Source organism: Pollicipes pollicipes, unplaced genomic scaffold, assembly GCF_011947565.3.
Source record: "Pollicipes pollicipes isolate AB1234 unplaced genomic scaffold, Ppol_2.1 Scaffold_3623;HRSCAF=4255_pilon_pilon_pilon, whole genome shotgun sequence".
NCBI classification, from domain to species: Eukaryota; Metazoa; Arthropoda; class Thecostraca; order Pollicipedomorpha; family Pollicipedidae; genus Pollicipes; species Pollicipes pollicipes.
Genome location: NW_023596334.1, coordinates 6,928 through 23,798, shown reverse-complemented (window position 1 = coordinate 23,798; position 16,871 = coordinate 6,928). Strand labels below are relative to the sequence as shown.

The window sequence follows — 16,871 nt, the reverse complement described above, 5'->3', positions numbered from 1 at the left end:
CGACTTGGACGGCGGAGAGAGAGACGGCGGATGTGTACCTGGCCGCGCTGCGGCAACTCGCCCAACTGACGGGCGGATTACCCGAGAGGGCGATAGCGATGATATTCGTCAACGGGTTCGCCGAAGCGGCACGAGCGGCGACACGTAACGTTGTGACTAGGCCGATGACCTTGGTGGCCTTGATCGCGCGTTCAGGACCCCAGAATTTCCGAAGTATTCCCCGAAGCTAGAGAGCACCGATACCCTTTAATCTCGTTCGCCAGGTAGACCGCTTTCGCCGTCGCCGAAACATTCGGTTTGGCCATTGGAGATACGCCGCGGCAAGTACGTACATGAGACCAAATTGATGGCAGTATGCGCACAACTGAGGGAGGAGATCCACGGTCGGATGGCCACGCCAGGGTACGCGCAGATTAGACGGCGCTGCAAGGCGCTGCCCCGGAATCGTACCGTTGAGTGAGGTTGGGGCCAGTTCTGGGCGTAGGGAGGGGAGGTGAATTGCCTCGATCACGCCCTCGCCGACTGAATGCCTAAAAGTGTGGGTTGCAGGCCTAAAAGTGCGGGCTGATGACCCTTAAAGTATGAGCTTTCGGCTTAAAAGTGTGGGCTGAAGGCTTAAAGATGTGGCCTGATTGGCCTCAAAAGTGTGGGCTACAGGCCTAGCAAACCGACTGAAAGCTTCAAAGTGTCGGCTGATGACTGCAGGTGTGCTCACGACCGCACAGACCCAGCGGAGAGTCGGCTGACTCGACGCAGCAGCGAGCTGAGCAGCTTCCCAACGACGGACCAGCGGACATCCGTGACTAGTCACTTCCCCACCTGTCGTACAAAGGAAGGCGACCAACGGTTTCCCATTTCCACCTCGACTGAAGCAGCGAACACCGCATCCCGCCGAGCGCTAAAGCCGGCCGCCGCTCAGCCGAGCGTCCCCGCCCCCTCCCCTGATGTCGGGTGCCTGACCCAGTCGGAGAAGGGGAGGGGAAGCAGGCACGGACGGAGGATAGGGGAAGGGAGGAACAGTTGCTGATAAGGGACATAACGCGAGTTAAATAAGCCAAGCTTGGGTGGTTTACTGTCAGCGTTTGGTGTTCACATACCAGTTACGCACACAGGGTACGTATTTTCGAGTGGGTGTCAACAGCGTCAATAGAGCGTACTTGGCGGATGCCCCTCCACACCACACTGAGTACGCAGTCGGTCTGGAAGTCCCATAAAGAGCAGGGGCTAGAGGAGTGATCGAAAAGACGTCTCCTTAACAGTCACACCGTTTCGTGAATAAAATCGCCTACAAACGAAGGGTAAACAAAGGACCAGTTATTGCGGTCGACAGGAGGGGACGTGGGAATTGATAAGGTCTTGCTCCTGTAGGCTTTGGTGCAGATAAACGAAGTGTACCAGCGGATTCGTTTAACGGCGAGTACTCTCCAGGCGCATTCTCCCGAAACCAAACTTTTGCACAGTCATCTTGAAGTGGAGACCCTCTGAAGCACACCCTTGCTTAGGCAACTGTATCAGCGAGTGCCTACTGCACTGAGACAGAAACCACAAGCCGCACGGTCTGATGAAAGCGGAGAACACCTTATAAACACAGCGCATGAAAACTGATACCGAGAAATTGCCACTCAGCCCGGACAGCCCCACTGATGGTGCCTGATTATGATGAGCGGTCGACCCGCTCGGCATATGCAGTTCACTCCGGGACGAAAGAGAGCAACAACAGCGGCGCAGAGTTGAGTACCGGCGATGTGTTTATTATACAGACCGCACGGCACTAAAAGCGCTGCACGGAATCAATGAAGTTCGCTGAGAAGATGAGCACAGCAATAACATGTACCTCAAACATCATTTTAACGCAGAAACGTTGAGTGCGTACTAAGTTCAGGTCATGGCAAAATCGAAAAGCAAAACATCCTTCCAACAAAATTCATATCTCGCAGTGCTGGCCAACTAGTTCTCAAATGTGGAAATATCGTCGGTATGTTCTACATAAATGAAAGGTGAATATGATGTTTAACATGCCAATGATTGCACTCTTACGAAAATAAGGCAAGATGAGCAAAGCAGCATTCAACTTCAGACCATTGTCATGGTGCAGTTGCCTGAAATGCTCAAAGCTTTGGAGCCCATGCATCAAACACGTATAACATACACGTTTTCAGCTATCAGTCTGGTATAGACCAGGAACCACCTGTTGGCACTGGAAGTCGATGGCGATCACACCGAGCATCCATTTTCATAGATATAGATCGATGACAGCTACATCTTTGACCTGCCGAAGCAACGCATCATTTTGGGTTCATTTCTGTCGTCGGTTAAAATTGCATAGTCATGCCGCCATCATAGCCGTTAAAATATCAAAACCTCTAAAATACGTGTGCGATTTAGACTAACTCCTGTTGATAAGAGCCTGCCGCATAAAGGTTGCATTACATGACATAGTTTTAGAACATTACATGGATAAACATCGTGGAGAACATGGGGAAAGCGCTCCACACCATTTCAAGAACATGGGAGCTACCGCCTGCAACCAAGTGACTCGAAATTGTCAAACGCATGTATACACCTTCCGGTGAGGTGTTTCAAAACACAGAATATCGCACAGAACCCTAGACGTATTTGACACGATTATTACAGCTCCCTAGATACGGACAAGAGAACACACTACGCGATTATCATCTCATTAGGAAGCTGCTCACACTGAGCACACCAGGACCCGTCGACGGCTCCATGCCATTCCCGCACCTGTCGGCAACTTTCTCCGCGCGGGCGAAGCATTGTTTGTCATTTGGGGCTATCGCCACCTCAGTTTTGTTTTGCCCTCCCCTCGTGTTGGTTTAGCTCCGTCGCGTGGCATCTGGCCAAAATCATTACCTGACCTTTGAAACTATGGGAACTCAATATTTTCAGGGACTACAGCTATTGTAAAAGTAAACAAGTGCGACTTGTAGTTATTTTACTAGTTTTTAGGACAAGAGCCAAAACGTTTGATGAGCTTCTCTTCCGAAAGGTGTTTGCACCTGGGCAGTGAGATGAGACAATTTGGAATTGTGGAATTTAATGGGCTTTGACCTAACGAAGGATCACCAAATTTTCAACTCCAAGAACAAACCACGTATGTCGTATCCAATGGGAAGGGTTCGCAGCAATCGGAGCGGTAGATTCTGAGCAGGGCTGTCTACAGGCAAGACTTGTGGCATTTGCGAAATGTGATGAATTTTGACATGATTTAGGGTCACCAAACCTTCGCTGCTCAAATAAATCAGGCATGACACGTTTAAAGGCGAATCTTTCGCACAGGGGCGGCATATCCGAATTTAGGATGGCGCAAAGACGTAATGAAGGGCCCCCAAACCGATGGGATATTTCGTATAGGCGCGTAGCCAGAGGCTTAGCAAGGGAGGGCACAGGGCTGACAAAGGTTTGCCATTTGGAAAAGTACTCCCTCTCTCAAACCAAAAATCTCCGAATGCGGCCCATTTGTTCATGGAGGCATGCTTTTATATCTTTATTTTTCAGTCTATAACTGGAAAAGAACCCGGAAGATACCTCGAGATCAATTCTGCATTAATTGTTTAGTCGACCAACGGAAAAAAGCAGGCGTTCAAAAAGCCATGGAAAAAACTATGGAATAAACCACCTAGCCCTTTGTGTTACAATGGTCCAGTACACTTTTTCTAAAACGATAGCATCCAGCTGCTTTGTCAGAGTCTTACCAGGGATATGCAGAGATACAGAAACAATCTGTATTAACATGGCCAAACGATGCCAGTCTGGAAATGTTCAACACTCAAGCGGAATTGAGCAGTGATACAAATTATGTAACGTAGTTTTGAGCATGCGCGTTCGCACATCTAATAAAAAAAAATTGGAACACCAGGCGTTGCAGTCTTAATAGGCCGCGCAGCGTTGGTCCCGTGACTAATACTGAGCTGTGGCCAAAGGGTGAGTAGAAATGATGGCACATTTGACACAAGTACATTTGAACGCTTCAGGACCTCAAACCGTGCATTTAGAAGGAAGCCGGGTGTATATTTGACATGTGCCATTTTTAGATTAATGAATTGAACGGATTGTTCTTTACACCACCACAAAGTGGTGCTGGAATCTGGTGGTAGTCATAGGAGGAGTAAAGGTAGAATCTCTACTTCTCGTGTTGCTGCACCTGTAAATCTTTCCAGAGGATAGCCTCGCGGCTGCAAAAAAGATTCACCTAGCCCAACCTTTGAACAGTACGAATTAATTTTCTAAGACATTCGGAAATATCATTTCACGACGATCATCTTCCGCGCGTGGCACCCGCCACCTGGTGTTACCACTATGTACCATTACCACTTATCATTATGTGGTAATTCGACTTTGCATGCTACATTTAGTTGCCAACGCCGTTCAGTTTTACGGAAACTGCAACTCAGGCTATCGCTGTTCTTGCTTCCGGGATTGCGGGCGCGCAGGCTCAAACCTTTTTATAATTTGCTTCACTAGTAGATTTTGCACACAAAAATTAACCTTCTCAGGCAAATACGGGATGGCCTCATTCACATGGGAGGTGCGAAGAGGGGCCTTCCCACCCCTCTTCGGACCTCCTCAAGCCAAGTCCGTGACGGACTAGGGGTGATTAGCCGAGACATGACCCCCTGCTATGCACCGTGGGCCCCTGGCTGCCAAAGGGGTCCCAACCACTGTTTTAGCGACCCAGACAAATTAAAATCGTGGCGCCGGTCTTGTTCCTGCTTGGAAAATGGGCGTCCAGGATACATACTGATAGCGAGTCAATTGTTCGGTGTTCGTGGTCTCTGGCGTAGTTTAACACCCGCATTGTCTCAGGGGTCCTCAAACGGTATAAGAGGATCTCTGATTGATATTTCGCGTCACGACCCTACGAGCCACGATTGTTTTTTTTTGTTTTTTTTTACCTACAGCCAATCCTTCGGGCCCTTATGCAATCCAACCGGGTCTTTGATAGTCTGTTCCGTTGGGCCACCCAGGCCTCTCTTCGGGCCTCATCGAGCACTGCCCTTGATCGCCTCGGGGCACCACGCGAGCACAAGGCTGTCTGTTAGGCACTGCGGGCCCTTGACGTGTACAGGGGCACCAACCGGCGTAAATCTTTGTAGCTGATTTGGAAGTGTGTCCTTACAACCATACAGATATGGAGCGGACTGTGAGGCACTGGTGGTGCGTGACCGACATATAGACCCATATCGACTCAGGGTGTCCTTGTTTGGTGCAAAAGTCCTTTGACTGCCATTTAAGGGTCCGTTCCCGCAAGCCGTGGACCGTGAACAAGACTCCGACCAGCCTTTCATGCTCTTAAACCCTCCAATCGAGTTCTTGATGGCGGAGCAGGTGGGTCCTCCAGGCTCTTGGGGCTTTCTCGAACACTACCTCTGACCGGCACAGAGGCATGCTTTCTTGGCACATGAGATGCTTACTTTATCAGCCCAAAACGGATGGTCCTCTTATTCATAACGGTCCTCTTGAGTGTACTATGGCCCTTTCCAGACCTGAGTGGGCCCTTTCTGAGCCTAACCTAGCATTGGCCCCTTTCTGACCGAAAACGGGCCCTTTCTGAGTCCACCATGGTCTTTCCAACGGGCCCTTTCTGAGTCTCCTTTTCTGATTGGAGATGGGCAATTTCCAGACCTAGGCTTACATGGGCGTTTCTTATCTGGAAAGGGGCTCTTTTCGAACCTGAGACGGGCCCATCATAAGTTAGAGACGGAGCACAGGTCCGGGAGGGGGGGGGGGAGGCACAAAGGGAGCACAAAGGGGCACACCTTTTTGGCCCAGATGGGCCCTTAGGGCTCCTCTGGACCGACGATCAAGAGCCCGAATAGGAGGCCCGAAGAGTTGGCCAGAGACTGGGACACGCGATCCCGGCTGTCCACAAATGCCCATCAGAAGGCCTCTTGCGCTGATTGGGACCCTGGAGGCAATGAGGGTTCACCAGTTGATCATCCGCGGCCACAAAATTCGAACAGTCTGCCCCATGGCGGTGTAGGGTCCATTTTCAAAGCCGGGACCATCCTGGGGCCGGCGATTGTCAGTCAGAGGGCCCTTTGCATTTTTCGGGGCTCGGGGCCATTTTGAGTCTACAATGGGCTCTTCCCGTGCATGAAACTTTTATAGGGGTTTGCTGCCTTGAAATCGATTCTTTCCAGACCTGAGACGGGCTCTTTACGCTTACTTGGATGACATAATAAACCAATTTCTTCTAAAAATCCTCCAAGGGTCCCATTTGGGCCACCTGGTACACGGGGAAAATAGTTTTGACCTTTTCTTTATTCACTGGGGACAGTTTACCTCGCAGATACACCGCCATTGGGTTTCTGAGCCTACGATGGGCCCACTCCAGACCAGAAATGGCCCTTCCCGGCCCCAAAAAGTGAGATGGACCTTTTCCAAGCGTAAGGTTTACCGTCTTTCAGCCTATACTGGGTCCCTACTTAACTTGAAGCGAATCACTTCTGAATTTATGATGGACCCTTTCCAGACTTCAGAGGGCTCTCCCTGAGCTTGCGATAAGCCTTTTGCCAACCTGAGACGGGCCCTTTTTGAGACGATCTACGCTTTCTTTGGTAGCACGGTAAGCAAGTACTACCACATAACCGACGTCCCTTTCTGAAGCACCTGAAATTTTGTGGGGGCAAAAAGATACTTTTGCTCCCGCCTCAGGAGGTGGGGGCAATTTGCCTCCACTGCCCCCCCCCCCCCCCCCCCGTCCGGATACGCGGTCCCGGATTTCGTGCCGATTAGAGCAGTGGTTGTCCGTTGTTTCCATTTTAACAATTTCCTTCACGCTTTTGAAGTGTTTGACCCTACGCCAGGTCATGATATCGCCACCCCCTTACCCAAGTCATTGCACTAAATCGACTGCTGAAGATGTCAAAGAAATTGGATGAGCGGTTTGGAAGAACGAGCATGTCTGTCTCATGTGTTAGTATTTTTGTCCCCACCCGAGCACTGGGTACTGAGCTTCGTTGCTTTGAATGGTGCCTCGTTTTGTTGTCATGACTATTATTCGTAGCACTGCTGCTGTCGTAGAACAACCCTTCGTTGATTCCTTAGACGATTCATTTCAGTTTCGTGGAAGCGCTATCTTGGTAGTCTAAATTCATTGATTCGTAGAATTACAATTCTTGTAACTGACCTAAACCAGCTGGCGCAGTCTGCCTAATTTCGTTGTTTCACTCTTAACGACGCTTGATGAACTAGTCCCTGGCCACGTGATGACTGGTCACGAACTGGTCAACTGGTCACGTGATGTTTGGTATCTGGTTGGGCTGGTCACGCCAAGGTTTTTCCATCGGTTTGATCCGCTCGAAAATAATCCGCCAAACCCGCTGGACCCGGCCAAGGACTATCGGAATTCTAGGAAGAAGTGGGGGAAAAATAACGATTGTTATAGTGCTGGCAAAGGCCACGGAATAAGCCGATTTGTACAAAAATTGCTTTAACAGCAGGATTGATAAGTCCTTCGCAGTAATAATTGCCCAGGTGGTACGGACCAGCAGATCGGCGCCGGCGCCCCAAGACTGCGAGCTCAGGAGCAAACGTCGCAGCAGCGGACAGCCAGGTTCTCAGTATAGGACATCGATGACAGCGAAGGACCTAGAGGTGGTCATTGACCCGGATACAAGCAATGATCACCGATGGACGGTGTGTTGTGAGATGGGCCGGCCTCCATGTGGTCGCATGCAGATTATTGTTTGCAAGTTTAGAATATGCTGAATAATAGAATGCTGCAAGGGGTCGCCACCGTGCATCAACCGGAATGTTTTGCACTTTAAGATGTTAAGTCAAATATCAGACGTACTGAAAAACGCTCACTTGTAACTTATACCATGTTTTTCATTGCAAGAAATGCTCTAGACAACAAAATGCCACTGTTTAGCAAATAAGCTCCTCAGTTGCTCGTCGTTTCAATGGGTTAATGAGCATTTATTTTACGTCAGAGGGGCTCTCAAGAACGAGAGCACGAGCGCGTCTGCTTCATATGTCGGAGTTTTAGCCCTGAGACTAAAACAGGCCGTAACTCAATTCAGAAAACAGGAACTTGACGAGCCGTTTCACAAGGTACCGCTAACAAAAATGTACACCACTGAAACCACAATTCACGATGAGTATCTATACACCACAAGCACACGAAGGCAGATGCTTAAATGTGCTTCCGTCTTCCTATCAATGCAAATCGTAAACGCAGTAACTTAATTGAGTTCACACATTGTAATCCAAGGCTCAATTGAAATACATCCGCGTGAACTGTGCTGAACAGCGGTGAAATGCGCTGGCTTTGAGCTGTACGTCAGACGCCGGGGCAAGTGTGTTGGTGGCGTTAGATAGCCTTGGTTGGTGGTGAGCTGTATGTCTAACGTCGCGGTGGAGCATGCTGGCGATGTCCTGTACGTCTAACGCCGCCGTGAAGTGTGTTGGTGGTGTATTATATGTCCAACGCCGCAGTGAAGTCTGATAGTAGTGTGTTTATGTCAAACGCTTATTCGTGCGTGGTTACTGCCGAATATGACATTTTCCATGTTCACAATGGTGGGCATGCTTATAAAAATCTGCTCCAGGTCCGTGCTCGTCTGTAGTCGGTGGCATTATCAAGGAAGGTGGGCCTTTCAGGGCCATTCCCCCGCCCATAGCAGTGGAGGGCCCCCAGGCACCGAAGCTTTCAACACTTGCTATCAGTCTAAGATGCCCATGAGGCTTCTAAATTGTACGGATGCGTCCTCAAAGCAGTAAAATGCGATTCTGAGCGTGGAAATGAAAAAAATCCGCGAATAAAATAAAGTTCCTCATGCCGACGAAGCGGTTTACGTTGGCTAAAAGCGCTCCCAATGTCGCGATTTAGCTCTTTTCTGTGAAAAATCCTGCCTTGCATGAAATTGCTTTCATCGCCTTGTTTTATTGTGAAATGCAATCAATTGCATTCACTTTTGAATTGCACTATTTTATCTTGTGAAATGCAATCAACTGCACTGACTTTGAATGACCGAATTGCCATCCTTATTTGTATGTCTTAAAGGCTTTGCTGTCATTTCAAAATTGGCTATAGGCTGTTTTAACATTACCTATGGTATAACTTGCCCTGAGAACAAGCACCCCGGCTGTGCTCGCGCCGGAGAGCAGGCCCGCTCCGGTGATACGATCAGCGGTACAACGCGTGAGGGTGCTCGCTCGTGACATCACTGCTCATGCCGCGGTTGCTGGGCGCCGCCGGATTCCAGGCGGCCGGTATAAATACGAGCGGAGATCACGGAGCCACACAGACACCAACGGCCGTACCGAAAGACAGGTGAGTTGAGTCTGTTATTCCCCATCTCTGACGGGGAGGGCATCCCCGTCATACCATACTGCCCGGCCGCTATTGCACTTTGGCGGCAGGCAAGACTGCGGTAGGGCTGCGGTTGGAGCCTCAGACAAAGAAAAATATATGTTGCTAAAGACTCGGGACTGCAACTGTCACTGGTTTGCAACTGCAACATGGATTATATTTTCCAGTATTTAAAAATACTGGAAAATGTTCTGTGAGTTTCTTATATCATCGTCATGCTTCTGAGACATCACCTGCGTTTAAAGTAACATGGTGGAAGGCAATGTCGCGATGGTTCTGAAGCAATCTATGAGCTTCATGTCATGATGTTACGACTTAGCAGCATGCGAGGCACGCACGATAGTGTGAATATGAGGGGTTGTGGGATTTGCTGTTCATCATCATGCGATAGCTTGCTCTTCGTCCCCTAGCTGTAATGCATTATCATTATGCGTTTGCTGTTTTCCAGAGCGATGAAGCTGATCCAGATCAACATCGTGACTTTGGCATGTCTCTCCGCGGTATCCGCGCTTATATCGGAGCCGTACATAACCAAGTTCGCCAAGAGGAAGGTCAGTGCTGGCAGACTGGCTGCGGGTCGGTGGCACAATGTCTTTTGTATGCCGGAATGTGCTCAGTTGAAGACCAGCACCGGCTGTGGCATCTCGTTGTCGGGTGTTCGTTTTCACGGTGTCAGCTTCGCCTGGGCAAGTGATCCGGCGCATCATCTTACTGTCCCACCGAGCTCTCAGTAACATGATCGCGGTGGTCTCGTATCCCCAGATGGCCGACGGCTGCTTCAGCGAGAGCGTAATGGCTGCCTTCAGGGGGAAGATTCTTGCCGCCATTGATACGTGCAAGGGTTCTGATCCGGTCATGCAGAGTGAGCTGCTGGCGCAGTACTACGCCATCGTCAGAATCGGGGTTAGTAGATGTTGGCGAGCACTGGCTGTCAGAGCAGACAAATGCGGACTAACGGGCGGGTAGGAACTGTCAGGCCTGGCGGACGCCAGCTGCCATAGCGGACAGGAACTGTCAGGGCGGGTAGACACAAGGGGCGTCGACCGGGGCTACAGCGCGGGTGTCCGTGTGTTCAACGTGTCGCTGTCAGTGGGCAGAGGTTATCTGTTATGGTGTTCCGAGTCGATAGGAGGAGAAGGCGGTACACGGGCCTTACGAAAGGGAGCCAGTATGTAAAACATGTTGTGGGGCATGTATGCGAATTCTGTTACCGTGAACATGTGAAGGTACGCGTCTACAGTTCAATCACAGAATTCTCAGCCCAGAGTATTTGCACAAGCGTTGCATTTGGATTATATGCTTGTAATTGTTTCTATGGATTTATTTTCTCCTAGCTAACTCCGCCATCGCCTTCGCAGGGGTCCCGACGCAAGAGATCTACTGTCAGCAGCTTCAGCTCCCAACAATTGCAAGATACTGAAAGCAGGATCTCTGAGATGATTGAAAGATTGGGCTGTGTGCTGAAGGAGCTGAAATTCGTGAGTACAAGAAGCGAGCGAGCAGTGTAGAGGCAATTAGGCGCCATTTTGCTCAGCGGCCAAATTTCTAAAGATGGCTTCATGCTGGTAAATGCTACCCTCACCTTTCCACTTAGTTTGTTTCCCTTTGTGCCGTACTCTTTGTCAATCATCCCTGTCTCCGCGTGTGCAGCGAGACATTCGAATGGCATGCCATTTTAATGTGTCCAGTACTGTGCTTGAGATATTGGCACCATAAGCATCAGTCCGCTGTCTGGCAGCGTGTTCTGATATTGCTGGATTGGGACAGAACCGCGTAAATGGGATATGATATGCCACAGCAGGATGGCGTAAAACGCGACATATATATATATATATATATATATATATATATATATATATATAAACAGCTAGTGTTGAAGCCATAAGTTAGCCCTTGCAATGCCACTGTGACTGATGTATTTTGTATTCGTGATTTGCATTGATTTTGTATTGACTAATGACTTTGTATTGGTGATTTACTCCTCACTTTTAGACACATAACCTGCCCGAGAATAGAAACGTATCTTATCTTCTTGACCCGGCCTTTTCCTTTTTCAGGCGAACGCTCAAAACCGCATTGACGCGTCTTCCATAAAGAAGCTTATCACTAGCTTGGGCCTGCCGAAAAGCCTGAGGGAGGACCTTCAGGAAGCAGTCGATCAGTGTAACGACTTCGCCAACTGCCTGCCGAACTCGATGGTTGATAAGCCTCCGAGCACACCGGAATTCGGCAGGCAGAAGGCATTCTTCGAGTGTTTTGAGGTGTGTCCCCCCCCCCCTTTCCTCAGTGCGATCGACATTGGTTTGCCTTATGGTTCAGGCACTGCACACCCTATCAACAAAATGAAACCAGTCCTTCGTCAGTGACAGCTCGCACAATCCACAGTGCAGGAGGACTTACTCGGGTGGTGTAACGGCGCCACTCTACATTCTGTGCGGAAAAACCGTCGGACTGTGTATGTAATAGGAGGCGATTCCTTTCGTTCCTTTCGCATCGAACGTCGCAGTCCCGACCACACCGCACCTTGCTTTTAAGCACCCTTTTCATGGCCCAACTCGGTCCAGTGTCGACGTATTTTCACCATGTCTTGTGCACGGCCGACGTTGAACTGCAGGTTGCAGCAGAAAAGAACCCGTCGGTGACGGCCACCTTAGGCCTGTGTTCGGAGAAGGGTGTTGAAACACTGCTAATGGGTGATTTGCGTTACAGAGGGCCAAGGCGGAGACTTGCATGAAGAAGGAATTCCAGGAGGGCTACTTACCGTCGCTGCAGAAGGAGAACCCTGCAATCAACGCGGATGAGGCCTTTCAGACAATCATAATGTCGTTCATGGTCGGCGATTCGCCGTTCTAGCGGCGAGCAAAGGAACGGTTGAAATATCAGTTGTGGCCACTGAAGCTGTAGCTGGTCCTGCTGAGATTAAGGACTGCCATACGCTCGTAGCACACTCGGTTGTGTTATTTTGGCGGTGCATTTGTGGGGATTTGGATTTTATTTCTTGGTGCGGTGCTGTTGATGATCAGCTGAAACATTGCTGCTATGAATAAAACGCACAAATGACTATTATGGCTATTGCATACGCATAGTAAGCGAGCTGACAGTGCTGGTGCGAGCCTTCACGTTGCAAGCACGGCCGTCCAGATTCTTTATCATTGAGGACGGATTAGTTAAAAGGCCTGTTGCCCCACAACTGTTGTTGATCTGGATGCAGTGCTCCGGTCAGCTAGTTGCCCGGTCGCCATCGGGCACCGGCTGGTTCTGACGAGGACCAGTGCATGGCGAGCTGCCATTTGCGGTCAGTTTGATGCGCATTGGTCGCCAGCTCGGCCACCACCGTTTGCCGAGCGGTTTGGAAGCCACAGAGCGGACCAGCTCCGAATGTGACTGGGCCGGCCAGCTGCGGCAGTGACCTGTCACCTGTGTGAAGGTCGGATCGGCACAGCAGCCGCTACAAGAGTAAACCGTCGAAGATGTGAGTTGGAAGGCGATGTTGTGGCTGACGGGCCTCGCATGGCTTCGGCGGCTCCCATATGTAAGGTGCCACCAGGAAAACTGTTTGACAAGTTTCGAGTCCTCAAAAACAGCATCGACTGGTGGAAAGGAGAATTCAACTGCTTAAGATCAATTACCTTTTCCTCTCTCAGTGTTCTGCAATGGTAGCTACAGCGGATATGTTTTCGATTTTCGTTTCAGTAACGCTCTCGTTCTCAGAATAAATGCCTGCGGTATTAATAATGTACAAGGTGTTTCACACCAAACCGGTTAACCCCTGCCGGAATAAGTGTTGAAAACCATTCCGCTACATGTTAAAAGACCGTGCAAGGTTTAAAGGTTGCCCAAAGCAAGTAAATGTAGCTGTGAGACATAATGGTACACTGCGGCAGCACTCATGAGACTTGCCCGTACCTTCATAAGTTATGAGGGTTATAATTTTCTATTCTGACCTCACATTGACCCAGTGCCGCAGGTAGGGGAGCACAGAGACACGTGACTCCCTCCTAAGGTTACGAGGGGCCACTCGGGCCTTTCGGAACATAAGACCAAAAGCCCGATTTGATGGCCCGGGGGACCGAAAGGCCGGTCGGACATCGCATTTAGGGGCCCCGGCCCACAAGGCCGGGCACACCAAGGCAAGTCAGAGTGCCCTGCTCGCTGATCAGGGGCCCTGAGTCGATATGGGCCTATATGTCGGTCACACACCACCAGTAACGCACAGTCGGCTCCGTGGCCGCATGGGCCTGAGGGCCCATTTCCCAGGCAGGGAGAAAGCCGGAGACAGCCGTTTACATTAGCCAGGGCTCCAGAGTCAACACCCGACAGCGCCTAACGGCGTCCTGTGTTGGCAAGGGCACCGAGTCGGCCAGAGACAGTGTTCGAGGAGGCACAAAGAGCCTGGAGGGCCCACCGTATCCGACGATCAAGGGCCCGATGGTGAGGTCTAAGGGCACGAAGGACTGGTGAAAGTCATATTCAGGGGCCCCGGGCTGCAGGTAAACATGCAGGTACCTCAATTTATTGTCAAAGGGCAATGCTTTATGGCGGCTTTGCAGCGGCTTCCATGTCGGCTTTATAGCGGCTTTACAGCGGCTTCCGTGTCGGCTTCAAGGCCTAAGAGTCCACTTCCCCATCAGCTATAAAGCCGGGGCCAGTGATTTATACTGTTCGGGGGCCCCGTATCTGTTAGAGACCACAGCTCCTAACAGAAAGTCCTGTGCTCGCAAGGGCGCCAAGCCGACCAAGGGAAGTGTTCGACGAAGCCCGAAGAGGGGTCCGGGCGGTCCATCAGAACTGGCTATCAAAGGCCGGGTTGGAGCACATAAGGGCCCGAGGGACTGGCTGTAGGCCACATAAAGGATCACCTGGCCTGACCTGAAACATCAGTCAGAGGTACTCTTGCACTCTTTGAGGAACCCCTGAGAGAGAGAGCGGGTGTCGGAGTCGGCTAGGACCACAAACATCGAACAGTCGGCGGCTTCATGTTCATTTGAGCCTTTGAGACCCATTTTCCCAGCAGGAACGGGACCGGTTTGGGCTGGTCTCAACTTCTGTTGAAACCAGCTAAAAATAAGCTTTATCATGTTTCATCCCAGCTACTGTAGTCAAGAAATAGGTCAGGTGGGTTGAGATGATGCTCAACGTATGGGCTACTCTAAGTTTGGTTAAGATGGTTGCTTGCGTGATAAGTAGCAGAAGGAATTGTGTCAGAATCAGTGACTCAGAAATCTGGCTTTGATACAAGTAGGTTAGGCAGATGAAATGAAGCAACGCTCCTTTAGGTTAGGCATAGTTAAGTTACTTTTATGATTTGGTGGTGTGTTGATGTGCAGCAGTCCAATAATAACAGCATCAGCGTCAAATGCAAATACAGCATCAAATATTGGTGTGACATGATTTTTGATGTTCATCGTACCACCATCAAATTAGTATTATTTAATGTATTTTGTTTCATTGTAATGATCTGAGACGTGGAGGTGGAGCATAATTGTCAGGTTTATGATATTACGTCCATGCCAAAATTAAATCATGCCTTCGTTTGCCGGGGCGTCTCTCACTGACTTATAAGTTCCAGCTTTTATGAAGTGACTTTTTCACTCCTGTGCGGACACAGCTTGCGGTGGAATTCTTCACTCTCACCCTAGCTCAAAAGCGATTTCAGCTCACTGCTCTGCACACCTCGCATCGTACCACACTTCACACAAATCGCAAGGTCAGACCCGCTTTTTAGCGACCCTTACCAAATGCACATAAATTTAGAGGTCTCTCAGGGCAAGTGCATTTTCGTTTCCTCCCAGTTAAAACTTCCGCAAGGCCGACTGGAGTTCATTCCAAAATGCATGATGAGGCACTCACCCAACACTCCATCCCCCTCCCAAAAGTCAAGTTGCAACTGCAGGAAAAATCACAATGAATAGAAAAGTGAAAAAACACAAGCGAAAATAATTCGTGATTTTTTTACCATCTGCGTATCAATGCTGATGATATGCGCGCCCACATGAAGCTTGTGTACTTAGCTTGCTCTTTTTCTCCTAAATGTACAAAGTTGTGTACCTGAGATGTATTTACAGAAACCGTTCCCAAAGCAAGGCGAAACGACCTCCCGGGTGTTTGGGAACACGTGACGACAAGAACGGGCCCGAGAACGCTACAGAGACGGCACACGAATCCATATCCTCTGGAGCTATGGATGCGGAACACTGAGAAGGCAAAAGGTAATCTATCTTAAGCAGTTAGATTCTCCTTTCCCCAGTCGATGCTGTTTTTGAGAACCCGAGCCCTGTCAAACAGCTTTCCTGGTGGCACCTTGCATATGGGAGCCGCCGAAGCTATGCGAGGCCCGTCAGCCACAACACCGCCTTCCAACTCACATCTTCGACCGTTTACTCTTGTAGCGGCTGTCGTGCCGATCCGACCTTCACACAGGTGACAGGTCACTGCCGCAGCCGGCCGGCTCAGTCACATTCGGAGCTGGCCCGCCCTGTGGCTTCCAAACCGCTCGACAAACGGTGGTGGCTGAGTTGGCGACCGATGCGCATCAAACTGACCGCACATGGCAGCTCGCCATGCACTCTGGTCCTCGTCAGAACCAGCCGGTGTCCGATGGCGACCGGGCAACTAGCTGACCGGAGCACTGCATCCAGATCAACAACAGTTGTGGGGCAACAGACCGTTTAACTAGTCCGCGCTCAATGATACAGAATCCGGACGGCCGTGCTTGCAACGTGAAGGCTCGCTCCAGCACTGTCAGCTCGCTTACTATGCGTATGTAAGAGCCGTAACAGACATTTGTGCATTTTATTCATAGCAGCAATGTTTCAGCTGATCATCAACAGCACCGCACCAAGAAATAAGATCTTAAGTCCTCAAAAATGCCCCACCAGTAGGACACGACCGTGTGTGCTGCGAGCGTGTGTTCATATCCTGAGTTTAAACCGGACCAGCCACGACTGCAGTAGGGCAATGATTGATCTTTCAACCGTTCTTTTGCTCGTCGCTAGAATGGCACATGGCCCACCATGAAAGACGTTATGATTGCCTGAAAGGTCTCATCCCCGCCGATTGCAGGGTTCTCCTTCTGCAGCGCCGGCAATTAGTCCTTCCGGAGTTTTTGCTTCATGCCAGACTACACTACAGCCCTCAGTAACGCACACCACAATCAGCAGTTGTTCAGTACCATTCTCCTTCCACAAGCCTAAGGTGGCAGTCACCAACCGCTTCCGGTCTGCTGCAACCTGTAGGTCAGCATCGGCTACGCACGAGGTATGGTGAAAAACACATCGACACCGGGCCTAGTTAGGCCATGAAAAGAATGCTTTAAAGCAAAGTGTGGCGAGTCCGCGACTACGATGTTCAATGCCAGAACTAAAACAAAATCCCTTATATCATATCACGGTTCGACAACTTTTCATACCCAGTTTAGGGCGACGCATCAGGCGTCCCAAGTACGCCTTCCCGCGTGCTCGATTGTGCGAGCTAGTATTGACGGTGAGACTAGTTCATTTCGTTGATAGGGCGACAAAATGGCATTTATGACGCG

At 50.0% G+C, this 16,871-nt stretch overlaps 1 protein-coding gene across 1 annotated transcript; it reads left to right on the top strand.

Annotated features, from left to right (window-relative positions):
* The first annotated feature begins 9,285 nt into the window (after positions 1 to 9,285).
* LOC119092898 (uncharacterized) lies at positions 9,286 to 12,348 on the top strand. Its single transcript, XM_037215798.1, has 6 exons — positions 9,286 to 9,298; positions 9,786 to 9,888; positions 10,100 to 10,240; positions 10,696 to 10,815; positions 11,395 to 11,598; positions 12,047 to 12,348. Exons 2-6 carry the CDS (start codon positions 9,790 to 9,792, stop codon positions 12,188 to 12,190), a joined length of 708 nt encoding a protein of 235 aa, XP_037071693.1. The 5' UTR covers positions 9,286 to 9,298; positions 9,786 to 9,789; the 3' UTR covers positions 12,191 to 12,348.
* Positions 12,349 to 16,871: the final 4,523 nt, after the last annotated feature.

Coding starts and splice junctions, on each gene's coding strand:
- LOC119092898 (XM_037215798.1), top strand. CDS start 9,790: ATGAAGCTGATCCAGATCAACATCGTGACTTTGGCATGTCTCTCCGCG. Junction 10,241..10,695: donor ACGCCATCGTCAGAATCGGG/GTTAGTAGATGT, acceptor TCGCCTTCGCAG/GGGTCCCGACGCAAGAGATC. Junction 11,599..12,046: donor CATTCTTCGAGTGTTTTGAG/GTGTGTCCCCCC, acceptor TTTGCGTTACAG/AGGGCCAAGGCGGAGACTTG.